Consider the following 17,600-nt stretch of genomic DNA (forward strand, 5'->3'; position numbering starts at 1 on the left):
AGTTAACTCTTGGCAAAAGCGAGCTTGCTATTTCCCCAGACTGACGGAGCACAGGTGCCGTTTGCATTTTCCACCAGCGAGATATCCAAGGGCACAGATTCCCTAATCTGCTTCATGGCTGGCCTCCTTCGTTTCCTTAATTGGCTTGCAGGTACAGATAGATCCGTCTCTCTAATGATCATAAAAGATGCTTGAAGGCAGGAAGTAACTGTGTCAGATATTTCTTCTGTGTCTCCTACAGGTTTCCAAATTATGTCATTTCATCACTACCAATGGTTAAGCCCCCATGGTGTTCTGGGCCTTGTAATGGCAGAGATTTCCAGTAGGCCTGTACCTCACTCAGCAAGCATTCCCTCAAATGGAAGGCTGTTAGAGACCTGGGTCTGTTAATAAGTAGTCTAGATTCTCTGTGCTCAGAGGGAGTGCTCTGTGAGGGAGAACATGCACGCCGTATTAGCCTGCAAGAGCGGCTGTAACAAGGTATTAACAAAGCAGGTAGCTCAAACAACAGAAATGTATTAGCTCACAGTTCTAGGGGCAGAACCTCTAAGCTCCAGAGGTAAGCAGGGTTGGTCTCGTCTGAAGTTTCTGCTCTGTGCCCCTTGCTTAGTTTTTTGAGGTTTGAGGGCATTGTTCATCATGTTTTGTCTTGTCGTTGATTTCTGTCTTCATCTTTACCTAGTGCTGTCAAGATGTGCATGACTCTGAATCCAAACTTCCCCTCAAGGACCCACTCTCCTCCCGGTTGTCTCCATTATGCCTGCAATGACCTCGTTGCCAAATGTGTTCACACTCTGAGATGTTGGAAGAAGCTAAGGTTTCAGCAAACAAGTTTGAGAAGGGGGCACATTTCAATGCTGAACGCGTGCAAACAATGAATTACATACAACATGGGCAATGTTGAAGTGTGGAACTATATGAGGAGCTGGGGGGTGGGGTGACACACAAAAACTAATAGCACTGAGTTAAGTGGGTTCGAGGACATGCATGGGGAGGGAGAAGGGGCACACGGCCAACGCTTCAGTAGTGAACAGATAGATGGATACTCTTTGTATAGGTAAAGAGCAAGAAAGAGCATTTGGCTTAAGAGAGTCTCTAGGAACCTGAAGCACTTAAAGAATTGCAGAAACCATCATGGGGTAAAGACAGGAGACAGGAGAGATCTAGAAATGAAGTTGGAATGGAAGTTAGAAGCCAGCCTGTGAAGAGCTATGGCACAGCAAATGGCCTAATCTCCCTGCATCCAAAGCTCAGGTGCGGGACGTCCTGGTTGTATCTGTGTTGGAATCCCATTCTGGTGAGCGTGGGTGAGTGATGAAATGGAGCCATCCTGAAAGCCAAGAGGCAGGTCCGGAGCTTGTCCGCAAGTCTACAGATGCGTGAAGTTCGGGGTGCATCCACGAGGAGAGGAGCCACAAAGGGGAAGATGGATTTCCAGTGGGAAGCTGAAACCAACAACAGGTCATGGAAAACCATTTGGAATAGCTTCAGCATTCATTGAAAATATGTAGCTGAGGCTAGTTAAGGGAACCTGGGAGCCCAGACATAGAGAAGCAGAGAAGGAGAGCTCATATCTGAAAAAGAAAGAGATTTTGGAGAACACCTTGAAAACAGCAGCTGGGTGACCAATGGTTCTCTCTTGCCCTGACTTCACATTCACTTCATCTCTGACGTCCATGCCCTTGACTTTTCTAGGGTATGTACGTTCAGATAACCTTCAAGCAAGTTAGAAAGAGCATTTACTCTACTGGAGCCAGATGAAAATGTCTGCCGAGGAGGCATGAGCCCATTGGCAGGGGATAATCAAAGTCATAGGGCTTACGGCATCTTTATCAGTCTAGAAAAATGCAAGCTCTTCTTATCGTCGATAAGGCACCATTGATCATTACTGGCTTTTTAGTCTATGGGCCTTGATGCCTAATTAGACAAAGCAAAAGTTGCAAAGCCTCTCAGAAACTGACCCCCTGTTAGAATTTAATGCTAGATTTAAAAAAAAAAAAAAAAGTCAAAGCCCCACAGGTCTCTTAAAGGCTCTGACTGCGTCCGGCTCCTGGGAATTGGCTGCGGATGCTGTGTCTTGAGGTTTCCTGGTTGGACTCAGTCTTAAGGAATCTAGTCCTTTTCTCTGGTGTTTTGTATTTCCAGTGTTTTTCTGTGGATTGCTGTTTTTTGTTTGTTTCAAACCATAACGAGTCTCCAACCTAATCTAGTGCTTTACAAGAAACCAGAAGTACTCACTATAGCCAAACCCTGTCTCATAGTTGTCTGGCATGAGTTAGCGATATTCTGAACACTATGTATACTTTAACTCATTTTAAGCCTCACGATGAGCTCATGGAGTAAACTCTCATTACAGGATGCTTAGGCAATAACTCAATTAGTAAACTTCTTGCTGTGCAAACACAAGACTAATCTCCAAGACCCACATAAAAACCAAGCTAGTGTGGTGGCAGACGTTTATAATCCCAGCAATAGGGAGGCAGAGACTGGACGGTCTCTAGGGTTCACTGGCCAGTCAATCTGGTCCCAGAGAAAAAAACCTGCCTTAAAAGCATCAGTGTGGATCAGTGGCTCCTGAAGACTAACAACTCAAGGTTGACATCTGATCTCCCCAAGCACACACACACACACACACACACACACACACACACACACACACTTCTATCTAAAGATGAGAGGACAGCAGCTGCCACAAGAAATAGTTGACCAACTGCCGTGGAAACTCCAGTGTTAACCCACAAGCTACAGCTTCTCAGAATGGAGACTCCAGCAAGAGCCTGGAGATCCTTAACCAATGAAATTAGCATACATAGGCGCTTTGTTGCCCAGGCAGGCAACAGCTGGGGCGGGCGGGGGTGGGGGGAGTCTTTTCCTGAACATTCTCCAGGGTGGGGCCACCTCTCCAGGCAGACTCGCATTTACTATACTCCCAAATTATAAAGCAGAGAAAGCCAGGGTTTCAGGGCTGCCCTCCCCTGATCCTCAGAAGGAAGAAACATGGGGTGGAGAAGTGTAAATGACCTCACAGGATATCAGGAGAAAGCCTAAGTAAGCGGGTCCTCCAGTGATTCATTTGGGTGGACTACTTTCACACCAAGCTACATTCAAGAGTTCGGAGTGGGGTCATTTGGGGCCCCTCCCTCCCTGCCATTTCCTCTTTTCAAAGTACTGGAAGATTTGGAGTCAAACTCCATCCAAACAGGAAATCACCCAGGTTCTAGGTTAAGGGGAGTGGGGGGGGGCTCTTATTTTTTAAAGGGCAAGCTATTTTTGTGCACCACGTGAGTATCTTCAGAGCAAGTGCCTACTATGTGCTGGTTGCTATGAATCCAGTTTATGCCCTGCAGCGAGTATGCTGAGAAATGAAATCCAAACCCCCAGACGCACATCTGGCAAAGCTTACAGAAGAAAGGCTTTTAAGGGTTTGCATTGCCCCCCCCCAAAAAAAAAAACCTAAAAATGGAAATGAAAGGCTCAAGTCCACCTCTCTTGGGCTCACCAGGATGTGTATGAAGAGCCCTGAGCAAGGAAAGTGGGGACAAAGAGGAGGAGCCGGAGGAGGAGAGGATTGATGACAAGGTGGAAGGGCAGAGCCAGCAGCAGAGGGATTGGGAGTTTGGCTGGCAAGCTATGCCAGAGGCAGGTGCCAGCTAAGAGTGGGCGGAGGTGCGGGCGCCAGGCCAATCCAGGCAGCCGGGAGGCTCCGCGTTACCTCTGCCTCTAGGAGTCTAGGCGCAAAGACAAGCTCGCCCTGAGTCGCCCCTGCTTTGTCAACTCTGCGTTCCCTCCGCTCCTGCCAGCCCGGGGCACAGGAGTCCCTGCCGCCTGCAGGAGGAGCCGGGGGATCTGTCTCAGCAGCTGCGGAGCGACAGCATCCTTGGAAGAGACGCCCCGGGCTACGCAGTCTCTCCAGCCTCCTCCTAGGGGGCGAGAGCTCCTTTGCGCTCCCTCCAGTGATCGCCCCCCTACACGGCCACCAGAGCCAACACTCCTCCACGGGACCTCCCCACCTGAGCGGTCCCTGGCGGAGGGGGTCACAGGGCAAAGAGACTCAAATAACAACCGGGTAGCCAGGGAACCCCAACCCTGCGTTTCTACTGGGCAAGAAAAGACGACGCTGTCAACACGGTGAGCTTCCTGCACGCGGTCCCCAAGTTCAGGGAAGACACCCTTCCAGGAAGAGCTAATCCCCTGTGTGAGCATTCCAGCCTCATCCGGACTCCAGGAGCTTCTTCCGTCTGCACCCCAAGTGTTTCCCGGGTGTCCGCTTGGGCCATGCCCGGGCTGCGCAGGGACCGCCTGCTGGCCCTGCTGCTCCTGGGCGCGCTCTTCTCCGCCGACCTCTACTTCCACCTCTGGCCGCAAGTGCAGCGCCAGCTCAGGCCGGGCGAGCGCCCCGCCGCCTGCCCGTGCTCGGGCCGCGCCCCCTCCGCGTCTCTACACTCAGCCGCAGCCTCCCGGGACCTTGGCACAACCTCACACAACTTTTCAGGAGCTTTGCCCCGGGTTGAGCATCCCAGCCACGGCCACCCTGCCCCGCGCTCTAAGCTGCAGGCCCTCTTCGCCCACTCGCTCTACCAAGTCCTGGAGGATCCGCCTCTCCTGGGACCCGAAGACTGGCTCCTGGCCAGCCAGGAGGCGCTGCGGTATTACCGGAGGAAGGTGGCCCGCTGGAACAGGTGAGAACCCTTCCGAGGAACCCCAGCGCCGGACTCCCTAGCATGACCCTCCAGGCCCTGGCTACCCATGTCCACTCCCACCCTGGGTTGTGGGAACTTCCCTCTGCCGTCACAGCCTGGCACTAGGCTTCGATCCCCATCTGGACGCCCACCAGCTGTAGCAGACCTTAGATTTCTGAGCAACAGCAAAGAAATGTTCCCAGCCACTCCCCTCGAGTTCCCGGGTTCTAGCCAGTCAGTTTCCTGGTCCCAATGCTTTCTCGGGCCCCTTTCTCACTGTCCTGCTGTGGCCAGCTGCTCTGGGCCTGCTGTTTTCCAGAATGAACTTTGCAAACAGAGAGCAGGGCTGGCGACACTCAGCTCTGCTCTTTGGTCAGATCTGACTGTCATATCCCAAAGACCCAGTTTTTTTTCCCCCCTGTCCCTGTCCCTCTGCTCAGGATTGGAGACCAAAGAGGTCAGCTGGAGCAGCAGTTAAACTCTCAGCTCTCTGATACAGCCAATCCCTGTTGCTCATTAAACAGGGCCTGTCGGGTGTTTAGCCAATGTTCCAAACTGAAGGCAATTTATCATCTTTTATTATTGTGATGATTTGGGCTGAGGCTACTGGAGAGAAAGGGGTTCGGGGTTTGGGGGCTGGAGGCCTAGGAATTTTGTAATCTGAAAGCAAAAATTGGAGCTAAATATTAAAGTATTTAGGATAAATCTAAGAGTGTTTTTACAAGGGCATGTTGGATAAAGTAGCTAGGATAAATTTGTTTTAACAAGAGTGTGTTGGCGATGTTGAGGTAGAGGTTGTTGGGAGGTCCCCCAGCCCAGAGCAGAAAGCCTTCATATGAATTAAGGGCTCTTTCAAAGTCTAGAGCTTGTTGGTCACTTGAATCCAGGGTTCCCTGTTCCTGACACACCCATCTGTTAATACAGAGACTTCAGAGTGAGATGTCAGGGGTGGTTTTAGAGTCTCTCTGGAAGATGAGAAAGCCGTAAATCTCAGTTGAAACTCTGTTGCTAGCCCAATTTAACTGTTTTCTCGTTAATTGGTGGGACTAAACCTTGGAGGGGGAGGGGGGTGTGCAGATAACTTCAGCAAATGAAGAGAAAGAAGTTGAAACTTATTGGCTGAAATTGCTACAGTGAATTTCATTTGCAACCTCTATCTATGGCTGGTGATTTTATATTAGAAAGTGGTTCTCAATTCTATTGCTAATTGCATGCAATAAAAAGGCAGCTTAAGATTGCTTCTCAAGTGCTGTCACGTTCAATATTACCTTAATTTCATCAATAATGTGGTAGCATTATGGATCAGTGAACTAGGAAATTTGCCCTTAGAAAAAATTATCCATAGAAATACAGGCTATGGGCAAAGTCACTGGCTATTGTAAACGTAGATGTATGTCTGCCTAGTCTCATTTCTGTCGCCTTGAATTTCCTTATGTTACTTGGGCCCTGCAGGAAATTCCAGGGAAATATTTGGGGGAGAAAGGCAAAAATCTTCCTCACCAAGCTGAGTAATTGATTTTAAGCTTCTAACAATGTGCAACACACACACACACACACACACACACACACACAAAATTTACTGCCCAGAAAAGTTGGTCATTTAACAGGGAATCAATCAGTGGGGGCTGGAGACCTTTCTATTCGTCTTTAGGCAGATCACTAATAGTAGCAGTTTCCCAGGCAAAGTCTATGGGTGACATGAAAGTTGAAGCTGTATATAATAGTGCCAAACCTTGACCTTTGAGACAGAAAACACATTCCCTCCACCTGAAAAGTCCTGTAAACACCCGCAGGATGATGTCAACATGAAAATGGGTGACAGTTACACCAGTGTTAAAAATGCAACCCACCGAGAGCATAGCTCAGTTGGTAGACGGCTTGCCTGGCATTCATGAAACCCTGGTTCAGTTGGCAAAACCCCATAACAGGAGGTAGAAGTAGGAAGAACAGAAATCCAAGGTCAGCCCCATCTACTTGCTGAGTTTGAGACTAGGGAGGGCTATGTGAGAGCTGTCTCCAAATACATGGGACTCAAAAGACTTGCGGGCTGGTATGGATTGATTATTAGGAAAATGTCTACTGTAATCACACCGTCCCTTACTGCTCAGGAATAAGGAAGCATCCAGGTCCCCCCCCCCCAAGAAGATATTTAGAATGGGCGGCAAAGGAGAAATGATGAATGGTCTAGAAGATTGTTTGCGTCTTGCACAGACAAGTCCTTGCTTATAGCCATGACCCTGCTAGCATTTAAAAGCTAGTGATAGTTGGTTAAGTGGTGCTTTCCCTGCCAATAATTACCTAACATTAATTGCTATCCCAAAAACAAACCTATCAGCAAACCGGCTACCACATTAGGAGAGGCAGAGGTAATAACATAGCCAAATCGGCTTTCTGCATCCCTTGCCTGGAAGGCAACGTTATTAGTCCGGGTGATTTTTATGTTTATTTTTTATTTTTTGCTACCACACTAAGAAATGACAACTGGAGCTAACTTCCAATGGGGGCGGTGTGTGTGTGTGTGTGTGTGTGTGTGTGTGTGTGTGTGTGTGTGTGATGGCTCCTTCCACTCCCCACCCCTGAACATTCTTTTGGATTTCACACAGTACCTGATGGGGTTTGTGCACTGTCCTGAATGTTTCGATTCTCAACCAACGTCAGTCCATTGGATGTCAGTACTTCAGTTAGGTTGAAATGTAGAAGCGATGCTGTGTGTCAAATAGGCTGACTATGTGTCCTCCGGTCCTGAAGACTGGGCAAACCTCCTTATAAGACAGTCCTTCCTTGACTTACTGCCTGCCTCGCTCTCTCATTCAAAATGCGGTCCAAGTTTAAAATGTAATCAGGGAAAGTGTCACTGTCAGGCTGTCAGCTGCTGATCACAGCAAGCAAGCCAGTGCCAGGCTCCATCAACCTTGATGACACCTCTGGCACCTGTGTGGAATATCAAAAAGGCAGGGGGACAGGGAAATGTCAACAACACTCTTTCCAGCCATACACTAACGAGGCAGAGCTGTGCAGCTTTTGTTGTTAGTCCTTAACCAGCGATGGTGAGAGTGAGTGAGGCTTACCTGGATCCCAGGTCATTGCTCACATTTGGAGTTGTGCTGGCACTCTGATCTTGGAACTTCTTCTATGGTCCACAGCTGTCTCAGCCAGACATCTGTTCTTGGACAGACATGTCAAAACTGGAAGGCTGGTCCTGGCCTTTTGCCCACATATCTTTGGTCAGCTCTTCTATAATCCCCTGGTGTTGGTGATCAAGGTCAAATAGGGTCATGCCTCTTTTATGTAGCAACTCCAGCAGCAGGAATGGATACAAGCATGCCTTCTCTGCTCTCTGTTTTCCTTTCTGTCTTCCTTCCATGTCAGGACTGTGGTACTGGCCAGCGATCACAGATTCAGCATCTCTCAGGAGTGTGTGTGTGTGGTTGCTTATTGTCGCTCCATCTCAAGCTTCTATCATTTCCCTCTTCTACCTCCTCGTTGTCACCGAAAGGAACCCTGGCCCAAAGTCTTTCTTTAGAAGTCACAGCAAAGAGACTGGGCAGCTTTTCAAAAATGACAGTTGTTCAAGAGGAGTAAGTTGGCTGAAGTTTTTCTGGGGGAATCTCTGAGGAGATCTAGAAACAAGGCAGATAAGAGGAGAATAGGGAGAGAAGGCCAGGAGAGGAGAGAAATTCCTCCTGGAAATAAGGACTGTCTAGCCTAGGAATCTCAAAAGATTAGCTCTCTCCTCCCATGGCACTGTGCGATGCGCAATGCACCCCTTCGTTCTGCTTTCCTCCTCAGTGTCTCTGTAGGTCTTTCTGGCTTACCTCGTGACTACTCCAGACCATTTGCAACGTCCATTTCTCAAGAGCAGTTTAGCCTTCAGGGTGGACAAAAGTCCAGACGCACAGTCACAGACAGTGGCCTTTCTCCCAGACACAGCAAGACCTTAGCCTTTGTCTGAGTACTCTTCCAGCCTTGCTAGGCAGAGAGAGAAATGGCCGCCCAGAATGTGAGAATGCTCCCCAGCCACAGCCTATGCATGGTGAGCAACCGGAGTGGGGATTCATTTCCATCCGTCTTAATTAGAGCCTGGCTGGACTGGTTTGGGAACAGCTATTATCTTGGTGGTTTCTGAGACCTGGGACTGCTCTATTCTGATCAGTATGAGAAGCCACAGGCAGATGGTTTCTGGGTGAGTTAGTCCAGAGAGCCAGTTCAGGCTCCTCTCTCGTTGTACCATGACTCACTGCCTCAATAAAGAGCTAAATCAGCAGAAGTATCAGTGGTGGTCACCCAGGGAGGGTGGGACATCCTGCTTCTAAGCAGATCAAAGTGAAGACCCTTGGTCAAGAGCCAGAAGCTACACCATCGCTTCCAGTCCCAGGCCGACTTCTCTCACCTCAACCAATTTCTCAACAACCCTAGAAACTCAAGCGGCTGGGTATTTTTTGTTTTTTTTTGTTTTTTTTAATGTGTAAATCGTCCTACCTGAAGCATGCTAGCTTTAAGCCAGTTACTTCACATCCACTTGATAACTAGGGCCTCAAGGTTCTGTAGTACTAGGTACATGTGGTCAGTAGATTTCCTAGATGGCTTCCCAGCCCTGGTACACACACACACATACACACACACACACAGACATGCACACACAGGCATGCACAAACACACACACATACATACCTATTCCAGTAATTCAGTCCAATTCCATTGTATATCTGCTGTAAATATATTTTGCAGATGTCCCAGAACAGGGGAGTTCTCTGGCAGGGCTGATCGGAGCACATACATCCCTAACTCAAGATCCTTTGAGTTTAGGGACAAAGAGGAAACCAGGAAGTTTGACTGGCACTCCTGACTTGGAGGGAATGGGGATCACTTGGCAGGGAATATAAATAACCTTTAAGAGTCCAGGTTGGCTCCTTCTGGCACGCAGTGAGAAGATAGAAATTCAGGTCCTACTGCACCAGGAAACGAATGGACCTGGCAACAGAGGTTCTACCCCGCTCTACTCTCCCCAGAGCCTCCAAACAAGAATTTAGATTAATGAGGGTCTTAACTCCAGCTCATGCAGGGCACGTTTCTACTGAGAGCCTGGCCTCTGTTCTCCAGAACAGGGAGACGAAGTAGGGAGGGGAGGTGTCTAAACTATTGGGTTCATGACGGTTCCTAGGACAATGGTAAGACATGAACACCGTGCTACTGTTTGGTCTAGTGAGTGGAGGAAACAGGATGAGAGTACTATACAAAGCTTCCCAGAGTCAGGCACATAGCTAACCATACCAGGAGTTGGCTCCCGAATCATGTCTGTAACAGCCAACTCTCCTGTCCGGCGTCCTCTTATGTCCAAAGGCCATAAGACCCTTGCCTGGACCCTTCAGGAATGTCTTCTCTGACAACACCCCCGACTGGTTCTTCTGTTCCTTCTGCCCACATATGCCACAAGGGTTTGCACGATCATCCGCTATGCCCACCCATCACTTCATGGAGCTTGGAGTGAGGCATGTAGATGAATGGCCGCTTGCTCTTTGGCATTGAAAGCTTACACCCAATCCCCAACCCTCCAGACATCTGTTTCAAGGTTTGCCATGGGGTTGATCCCACGTAAATATCTGTGGAATGCGTCATTGTGAACAGACAGGACTTAAGGCTATCGGTAGCTGTTTACCTCCTACCGAAGAAGCCTTTGGATAGAATAGATCCCAACTGTGAAGTCACCCCCAACTATGACTTGCTGACTCCTATAAAAGTCTAAAGCAAAACCACCCCCGGAAGAGCCAGTGTAAGGTTTGGGTCTGGGTTCGCTTCCTACGGTAGGAGCCTGAACGAAATCAAGTCCAGACCTGAGACGGAGGCAAGAAGGAAAGTTGAGAAGGTGTCATTTGCTAAGATGAAGGAATTTCTTTATCATCTTATGCTTTCTTAGGAAGAGCAGCCAAGAGGCCTTGCATGAAATAAAAATGGGAAACTCAGGGGCTTTGAGGTTGCCAACGCCACCCCTGCCCTGCCCCTGGGCAGGTGCCCACCTATATTTTTCTTATGATTATTCATTAAGCTGGAAGCTGATGAGAAGGTTCGGATTCTGCTGAAGTATTGCCTGTGTATGGCTTAAAGCCCAGTGGGGTTACCATTCTAAACAGCTGCGGCTTTAGTGGAGCAGAAGATACTGGGCACAAATTACTACCTGTTATTATGGGCAGGCACTCATGTATGTGCCTAATGAAAACCACAGTATGGAAAAAACACTTAGCTCTGTTTGGGCCGTCACTTGGCACAATGTCCCATGGCTGAAAGTGGGAAATCGGGCCAGAACTGAGTTTGAGGGCTTCGGGGAGAAGCCAGTGTCCAAGACTTTCCACCCATAGAGCCTGGCTTTAGGGGCCAAGCCCTGGGGGCAGCCAAGAGAATTTGGCTGGAGCAACAAGAGACCAAATGGAGTCCCTGCAAGGGCCTCTTTTATTGGATTCACTAGTAATAAGCCAGATAATAAATTTGTGGAGCCACAGGAAACAGTGCAGTGAGGAACTGGGGTTCCCAAGAAGCCCTGTGCCTGTGATAAACCGAGCAAAATACAGAAATGCTGGCAAAGGGACAGGGGAGATGCCTGGGTGGGGAGAGCTCGGTCAGCTCAGTGGTACACGCCTGTAATTTTAACACTGGGGAGGCAGAGACAAGGGGGACTCCCTTGTCTTGGGACTTGCTGGCTGGCCAGTCCAGACAAATGGGTGCACTCCAAGTTCAGTCCGAGAAACCATCTTAAGAAGAAAAAAGGGAGGGGAAACCAACTGAGAAAGACACCTGATGTTGACTTCTGGCCTCTGTATTCATATGCATGTTTGCACATGTGTGTGCACATGTGCACATGTGTGTGTGTGTACATCTGTCTGTCTGTCTCTGTCTCTCTCATGCACACACACACACACACACACACACACATACACATACACACACACACAATGGCATAGATAGAAGCATATGCCTGAGAAACTAGATCATAAAAAGCATGGTGGCCTGGATTTATTTTACCACACTGGGGGTCAAATCCAAGCTAGATCCCCCTTGCCTTGTTCGCACTCCAGCACTAAGCCCAAGGCATCCACCCAGGAAAAGCAAAGCTGTTGATCTGCTAGGCTAAGCACAGCTCCTCAGACAATAAAAGCCTGTTTCAATCACCAGCATTTGGGTCATCAGTAAACATTTTTGATGATGCTGACCAACAATAAAATCTACACAAAGGGACAGGTCATCTCTCCTGGCCTACCTAGTCACATGTCCTGGGGGTGGGGGATGTCTCAGTTTCAGCAGTTGAGATGGGCATATTTATAGCTTTCTGGCCTTTTTCTCTTTAAGAGCAGAAACGTCCCAGGTCCTGTAGGAAGAATGCAGATCTGTTCTCATAGCTCAGCTCCTGGCCTTTCTTACCCTGAGAAGAATTATGCACCTTATGCACCGCTAGTGATGCTTACTTCTGCATCCTGGGCTCCTCTGAGCATTCAGGAAAGAGTCAGACTGAGTGACCCCAATTCTGTAATCAAATCTAGCCTCTTATATTAACCAAAGTTCCCTTGCGGGGGATGTTTAACTGGGGTCACTGTCTCCCACTGAGTTCAGGTAGGATCCACACTTCCCCTTAAATTGTGCAAATTTGCATTCTGAGCATATGTTCACCCTCTTAAGAAATAGTTCATTAGACTTGCAAAGTACTCCTTGCATTCCTCAGGATACACTGGTTTCAGGAGTGGGAAAACCAATTCAAGGTAGCTCAAGCGGGACTAGGAAACAGAAGCAGGGGCTGGAGAAACCAAACCTTGGAGGAGAGAGCTAGCAACTCACTATAGAAACCTTTGGCCTGACTCTGTTCTTGCTCACCACAGCACCCCTGCCTATCTCAGCCCTTCCTGTCCCTATTCTTGCTCTCCAGAGCTTGCCTGCATACATCCTTTCCACAGACCAACAAGAACCAGAGGTCTCTTGCTTCTCTTCTTTGAACCTCCTCAGCCTCCCTGTCTCCTAGATGAGATAGCCTCAATCCTTCCATGAGATAAAAAAACTCCTCTCCTCTTACTCCCTTCATCTGTTGATATGGGTAAACTGGAAGTCTTGCTTCTTCTAGATGTCCCTCCTTTAAAGCCAGAAACTCAAACCCAGCTCTTTGTGTTTCTCTTATTATAATGCTAATCCTCAGGTTTGGAACTCTAGCTCTGTACTGAAGCACACTGGTTGCTTTTCCAGAGGACCAGGGTTCAACTCCCAGCACCTACATGGTGGCTTACAATCATCTGTGACTCCAGTTCTAGGGAATTCTCCAAGGACACCAGACACTCATCTGGTGCACACAAAAACATATAGACAAACATTCATACATATAAAAACATTAAAAGTTAAATCTAGAATAATGACAATGTCTAAGGCTAACAGAAGCTGTGGTTGGATGGGTTACATATACCACACCACTTCCTCTCTTAATAACAAATGTAATATTTAGAAACAATGAGGAGGGGAGGGGAGAGGGAGGGTTTGAGAGGAAGGGGGGAGATGCAATTGGGATGTAAAACAAACTTTAAAAAAAAACTTAACTTGGAAAAAAAAGGAAACAATAACAAAGATTTGTTTCTCCTTACAAGGTTTATTAAGAGTTTGTGTTCTATAACAGAATTTCCAAAGACTATTGTCTTTCCATTTCTCTGTTGGACACTGGTGATCTGGACTGAGAATGCCTAACTCCAAATGCTCAAGGCTGAAAACATTTGGGGTTTCAGACATTTGAGGAATGGGGAATTTTATACACACATAACGGGAACTGTAGGGGATGGGCACGTGTCCATACACAATAGGTGGCTTTGTTACACCTGTGTCCTGTACACATAGCATGGAGGGAATTTTACAACGTATGATTAGAACGCCTGGTTTGATCGCGTTCCGCCATATGGCATCATTTTGTACAGCTTGGGTTTCAGGTCTTTCAGATAGAGGGATCCAACCTATAATAATTGTCAGCATTAAAACCATGAACATGTGGCTGGGTGTGGTGGCGCACGCCTTTAATCCCATCACTTGGGAGGCAGAGGCAGGCGGATTTCTGAGTTCGAGGCCAGCCTGGTCTACAAAGTGAGTTCCAGGACAGCCAGGGCTATACAGAGAAACCCTGTCTCGAAAAAACCAAAAAAAAAAAAAAAAAAAAACCATGAACATGTAAAGCCACTTATGTAATTAATTTCCTACTGAACAGACTGGTCTGAGGATGAACATGATACACACGCATGTAGCCTATGCACTCAGGAGTCTGAGGCAGGAGGATCACAATTTCAAGGAGAACCTGCCCTATATAGGAAAAAATAAAGTCTCAAACAAGCAAACAAAACATTAGTTTATACAGCCAGTAAGACTGGCCTGAACAGCCCCTTCTAAAGCCATCAGCCAATTCAGTTTCTTATGAGTAGCTGTCCCACTGACCCAGGATGCCTCTGCAGCCTCAGTTGTCTCTGCACAGGGCCTGATGGGGGGGGATAAAAATGGCCCCCATAGGTCCATCAGGAATGGTGGTACTATTGGGATGTGTGGCCTTGTTGGGGGCATCACTAGTGGATTAGCTTTGAGTTCTTAGAGGCTCAAACCAGACCTAATGGCTCACATTCTCTTCCTGTTGCCCACTGATCCAGATGTAGAACTCTTGGCTCCTTCTCTTAACTTTATTCCATTGGAACTGTCCAGCCCATGGAACACTGTCACCCACATTAAAGTTGGGTCTTCCCACCTCGATTAACCTAATCTAAAAACTATCTCACTGACTTGCCCAGAGGTTCTTTTCTTGGGTGAGTCTAGGTCCTATTGTTATTAACCATCACACCATTAAATAGATAAAGATTAGATATAGAGATAGAGATAGATAGATATAGATAGCCTCAGTGCACCTCCAAGACACCAAAGCAAGTCTTATAATTATGGTTATAATCACAATGTTACTTTAATGTATAATAATGTTCAAGGCTGTAGTGAGAAACAATGAATGGGTCTCCTAGAGCGGTTTGTTATCAGAAAACAAAAATACCTGAGGTAGGTTTCCTACTACAAAAGGGTTCTGCCTCCCTAGCCTCCAGCCCTCTAAGGAGACTCTTCATGATCTACCTAGTCCCAGCTGGGTGCCTTAAGAGGTCGCTTCTAGCCAGTTGGAAGCCGTGGGATCATTCTGAAATTCCCAAGCACAGGGAAATCAGGCTTTCTATCTGTTACAGAGGCTGCCATAACATCTGTGCCATCAATGGTGCCTTTAAACAGCACCACTTTACCACCCTGCAGCTCTGGAGTGATGCAGCCTGGTAGCCAGCCAGAAGCCTCCCTCCAGTGGCCCCAGGGAGACTTGAGTCTTGCCTCTTCCAACTTCTAGGAGCTGAGAGCATCGCATGTGCTCTGGCCATCACCCTACAATGGGCTTTGTGGTCACATCTCCTCTATCCCTCTAGGTACCTTCTCCTGTCTATGTGTTCATGTCTCCTCTTCTGCCTCTCTATGTACCTGTCTCTTCTCCTGTCTGTGTGGACATGTCTCTTCTTCTGTCTTTCTCTTCCAAAACACTTGTCATTAAATTCATGACCCATCTACATAATCCAAGATAATCTCTTCTCAGGAACCTTAACTTATTTTCCTCCACAAAGAATCTTTTTCCAAATGAAGACCTGTTTGCAAGCTCAAAGGGGAGCAAGCCAGAAATGTATTTGGGAACTCACCATTCAGCCTGAAATATATTTCATTACACATACAAACTCTATGTAGTTACCAGTTTAAATGGTGTTCGAAACCTTTTAGATAAAACAGAATCAAATATTATCCATTAGATAAGCTTTCAGATATGTCATAAAATAATCATGATTGTTGCAATATAAAATATAAAAAAAGCGTTGAGAATTAGGTCAAAGAGAAAATGAGATTCAAGATGGGTGAATCTGGGTATAAGGAGTTTCTCACAGTCTTTGTCAAGAAAACCTGCCAGTGTCAGCTCTGCTTAGAAACCACCAACTATGTCTATAAGAGAGAGGCCCACGAAAGCACACTGATTCCTCTGATTCCTCGAGTGAACAGAATTCCACAAGACTTATGCTGATGGTCATCTTGGGGGAGGATTCCCTAAGGATGTAGAGGAGGATGCCAGTCCTTATGCAACACTATGACTTGTGGTGGTGGTGGCAGTGGCAATAGAGGTGATAATGATTGGGGTGGGGGATGAAGATAGGAGAGCCTTGGGGAGGACATTTCTTTTGCTGAGCCACCCACAAATGGGTCCTGGTGTTCAACCCTTTGTCTTGTGGATGGAAGAAAGGTAAAGTCTTGAGGCTCTGTGGCAGTGGGTACCAGACATCCTTTGGACTATCCTCCAGGAGCCTTATCTTTTCAATAGATCTTCTGATCAACAGTTGAGTGACAGCTGAATTAAAGATAAAACTCCAACAGCACCTGGACTGCAGCTTTTCAAGGTTGTTGTTCAGGGCAAAGAAACAGAATTGGTAATCAACTAAAGTTGGACGTAGGAACAAATGGTTCTGTGTTGGGGTGGTGGAGTTAAACAGGCAAGAAAGTGAACTCAAAGCTACTGACCTCTGTCCAAAGAGAAAGCAAAGGTCCCCAGGCCACCTAGATACTTCTCAGACTATACTCTCAGGTCTGCTGTAATGAGCCAATGGGTAATTAATCAATCAATAGGCCATGGATGTGGCTGCAGATGTAGGGGCTGGGAAAAATTTAAATCAATTATAATCAAATGAAAACCATCAATAATGCAGTCATAGACTGCCTAATGTATCAGTGGCCTCTCCAGGTTAAATTCATTACAAAATGAAACAACCAGATACCCCCATTAGGTAACATTTCTGTTATTAGCTATAAACCCATTAAAAGATAGGAGGGGCCAGCCAAAAGCTACAAGCTTGGATTTATACATCTATGTATTGCATTTATATGAGCCATGACCCCTTTCTTTGGCAGCCATGGCGTCCATGATCTATTAAGACGATTTATACTTTCTGATAGTAAAGCCATTTCATCTATAGACATGAGAAGTACACCGTTCCCAATCTCCTGGTAAGACACACTGTGCTCCTCTTATTGTCAGGATTACCTATTGACAAGGCTATAATTTAATGAGCAGGGACACCAGAAGAGCTCAACGCTGCTGGAGACAGCCAGCTGGCTCTTCTTCTTCTCTAGGTCATCGTTTCAAAGGGAAAATGTTCTACGCTGCCAACCAAAGGGAAGCCTGGGTGCTTCTTGTCCACAAGACCCATTTCACTTCCCAACACAACTTGTTACAGTCTTGTTTACTGGTTTGTTAATCAATATCCTCACTAGATCCTAAGCTTCTTAAGAATTGTTTGGGTTGAGTAAGGGCTCCACATTTTAACCCCCGGGGTCCTGGGACTAACATCTTGCCTTGGGGGGTGGAGGGAGTCACTTAATTAAATCAAGAATAACTTTCGATTGATTTAGGTAAGCTGAAATGAAAGCCCATTGTAGACTACCAAGATGGCCCCCAAATCCAGTGCCAAGTGTCCTTGTAAGAGGGAGATTAGACACAAACAGAGGAGTGGTCCAACTCTCAAGTTCCATCATGGCTGCCTCGTATGTGCTGTGTAACCTGAGGCTTATTTCCTGGAGCCTTTGTTTCCAGGTCTGTGGAGGGGAATGTAATACGAATCCAAAGAGGAGCTGGGAGGCTGCCTGGTTCCCTCAGCACTGAGTCACCAGTCGTGAAAGACCATTAGCTGGTTTTCCACTAGCATTCCATGTGAGGTTTTTTTTTTTTTTTTTTTTGGTTCCCAACAATATCCAGCCCTCTCCATTTGTGTTTGGTGGTTGGGTTAATAGTGAAGAAACAATGTCTGTGGTCTCCCATGCCAGGAAAAAGCACCCACACTTGCAGGCTGCTGTTTGCCATTTGTTTAC

General features: G+C 47.1%; 1 protein-coding gene across 2 annotated transcripts in view; it reads left to right on the forward strand.

Moving 5' to 3' along the window:
* The first annotated feature begins 3,626 nt into the window (after positions 1–3,626).
* The window catches only part of Fam20a (FAM20A golgi associated secretory pathway pseudokinase), a 49,007-nt gene continuing 35,033 nt past the window's right edge, over positions 3,627–17,600 (forward strand). Inside the window, exon 1 of one of the 2 annotated variants that reach the window (XM_021176167.3) lies at positions 3,627–4,679. In XM_021176167.3, coding sequence (XP_021031826.1) covers positions 4,276–4,679 — 404 coding nt within the window. In that variant the 5' untranslated portion in view covers positions 3,627–4,275. The remainder of the gene's footprint in view (positions 4,680–17,600) is intronic. The other variant, XM_021176166.3, reaches the window with a different exon arrangement.

Source organism: Mus caroli, unplaced genomic scaffold, assembly GCF_978045245.1.
Source record: "Mus caroli unplaced genomic scaffold, Mus_caroli_1 scaffold_13, whole genome shotgun sequence".
NCBI classification, from domain to species: Eukaryota; Metazoa; Chordata; class Mammalia; order Rodentia; family Muridae; genus Mus; species Mus caroli.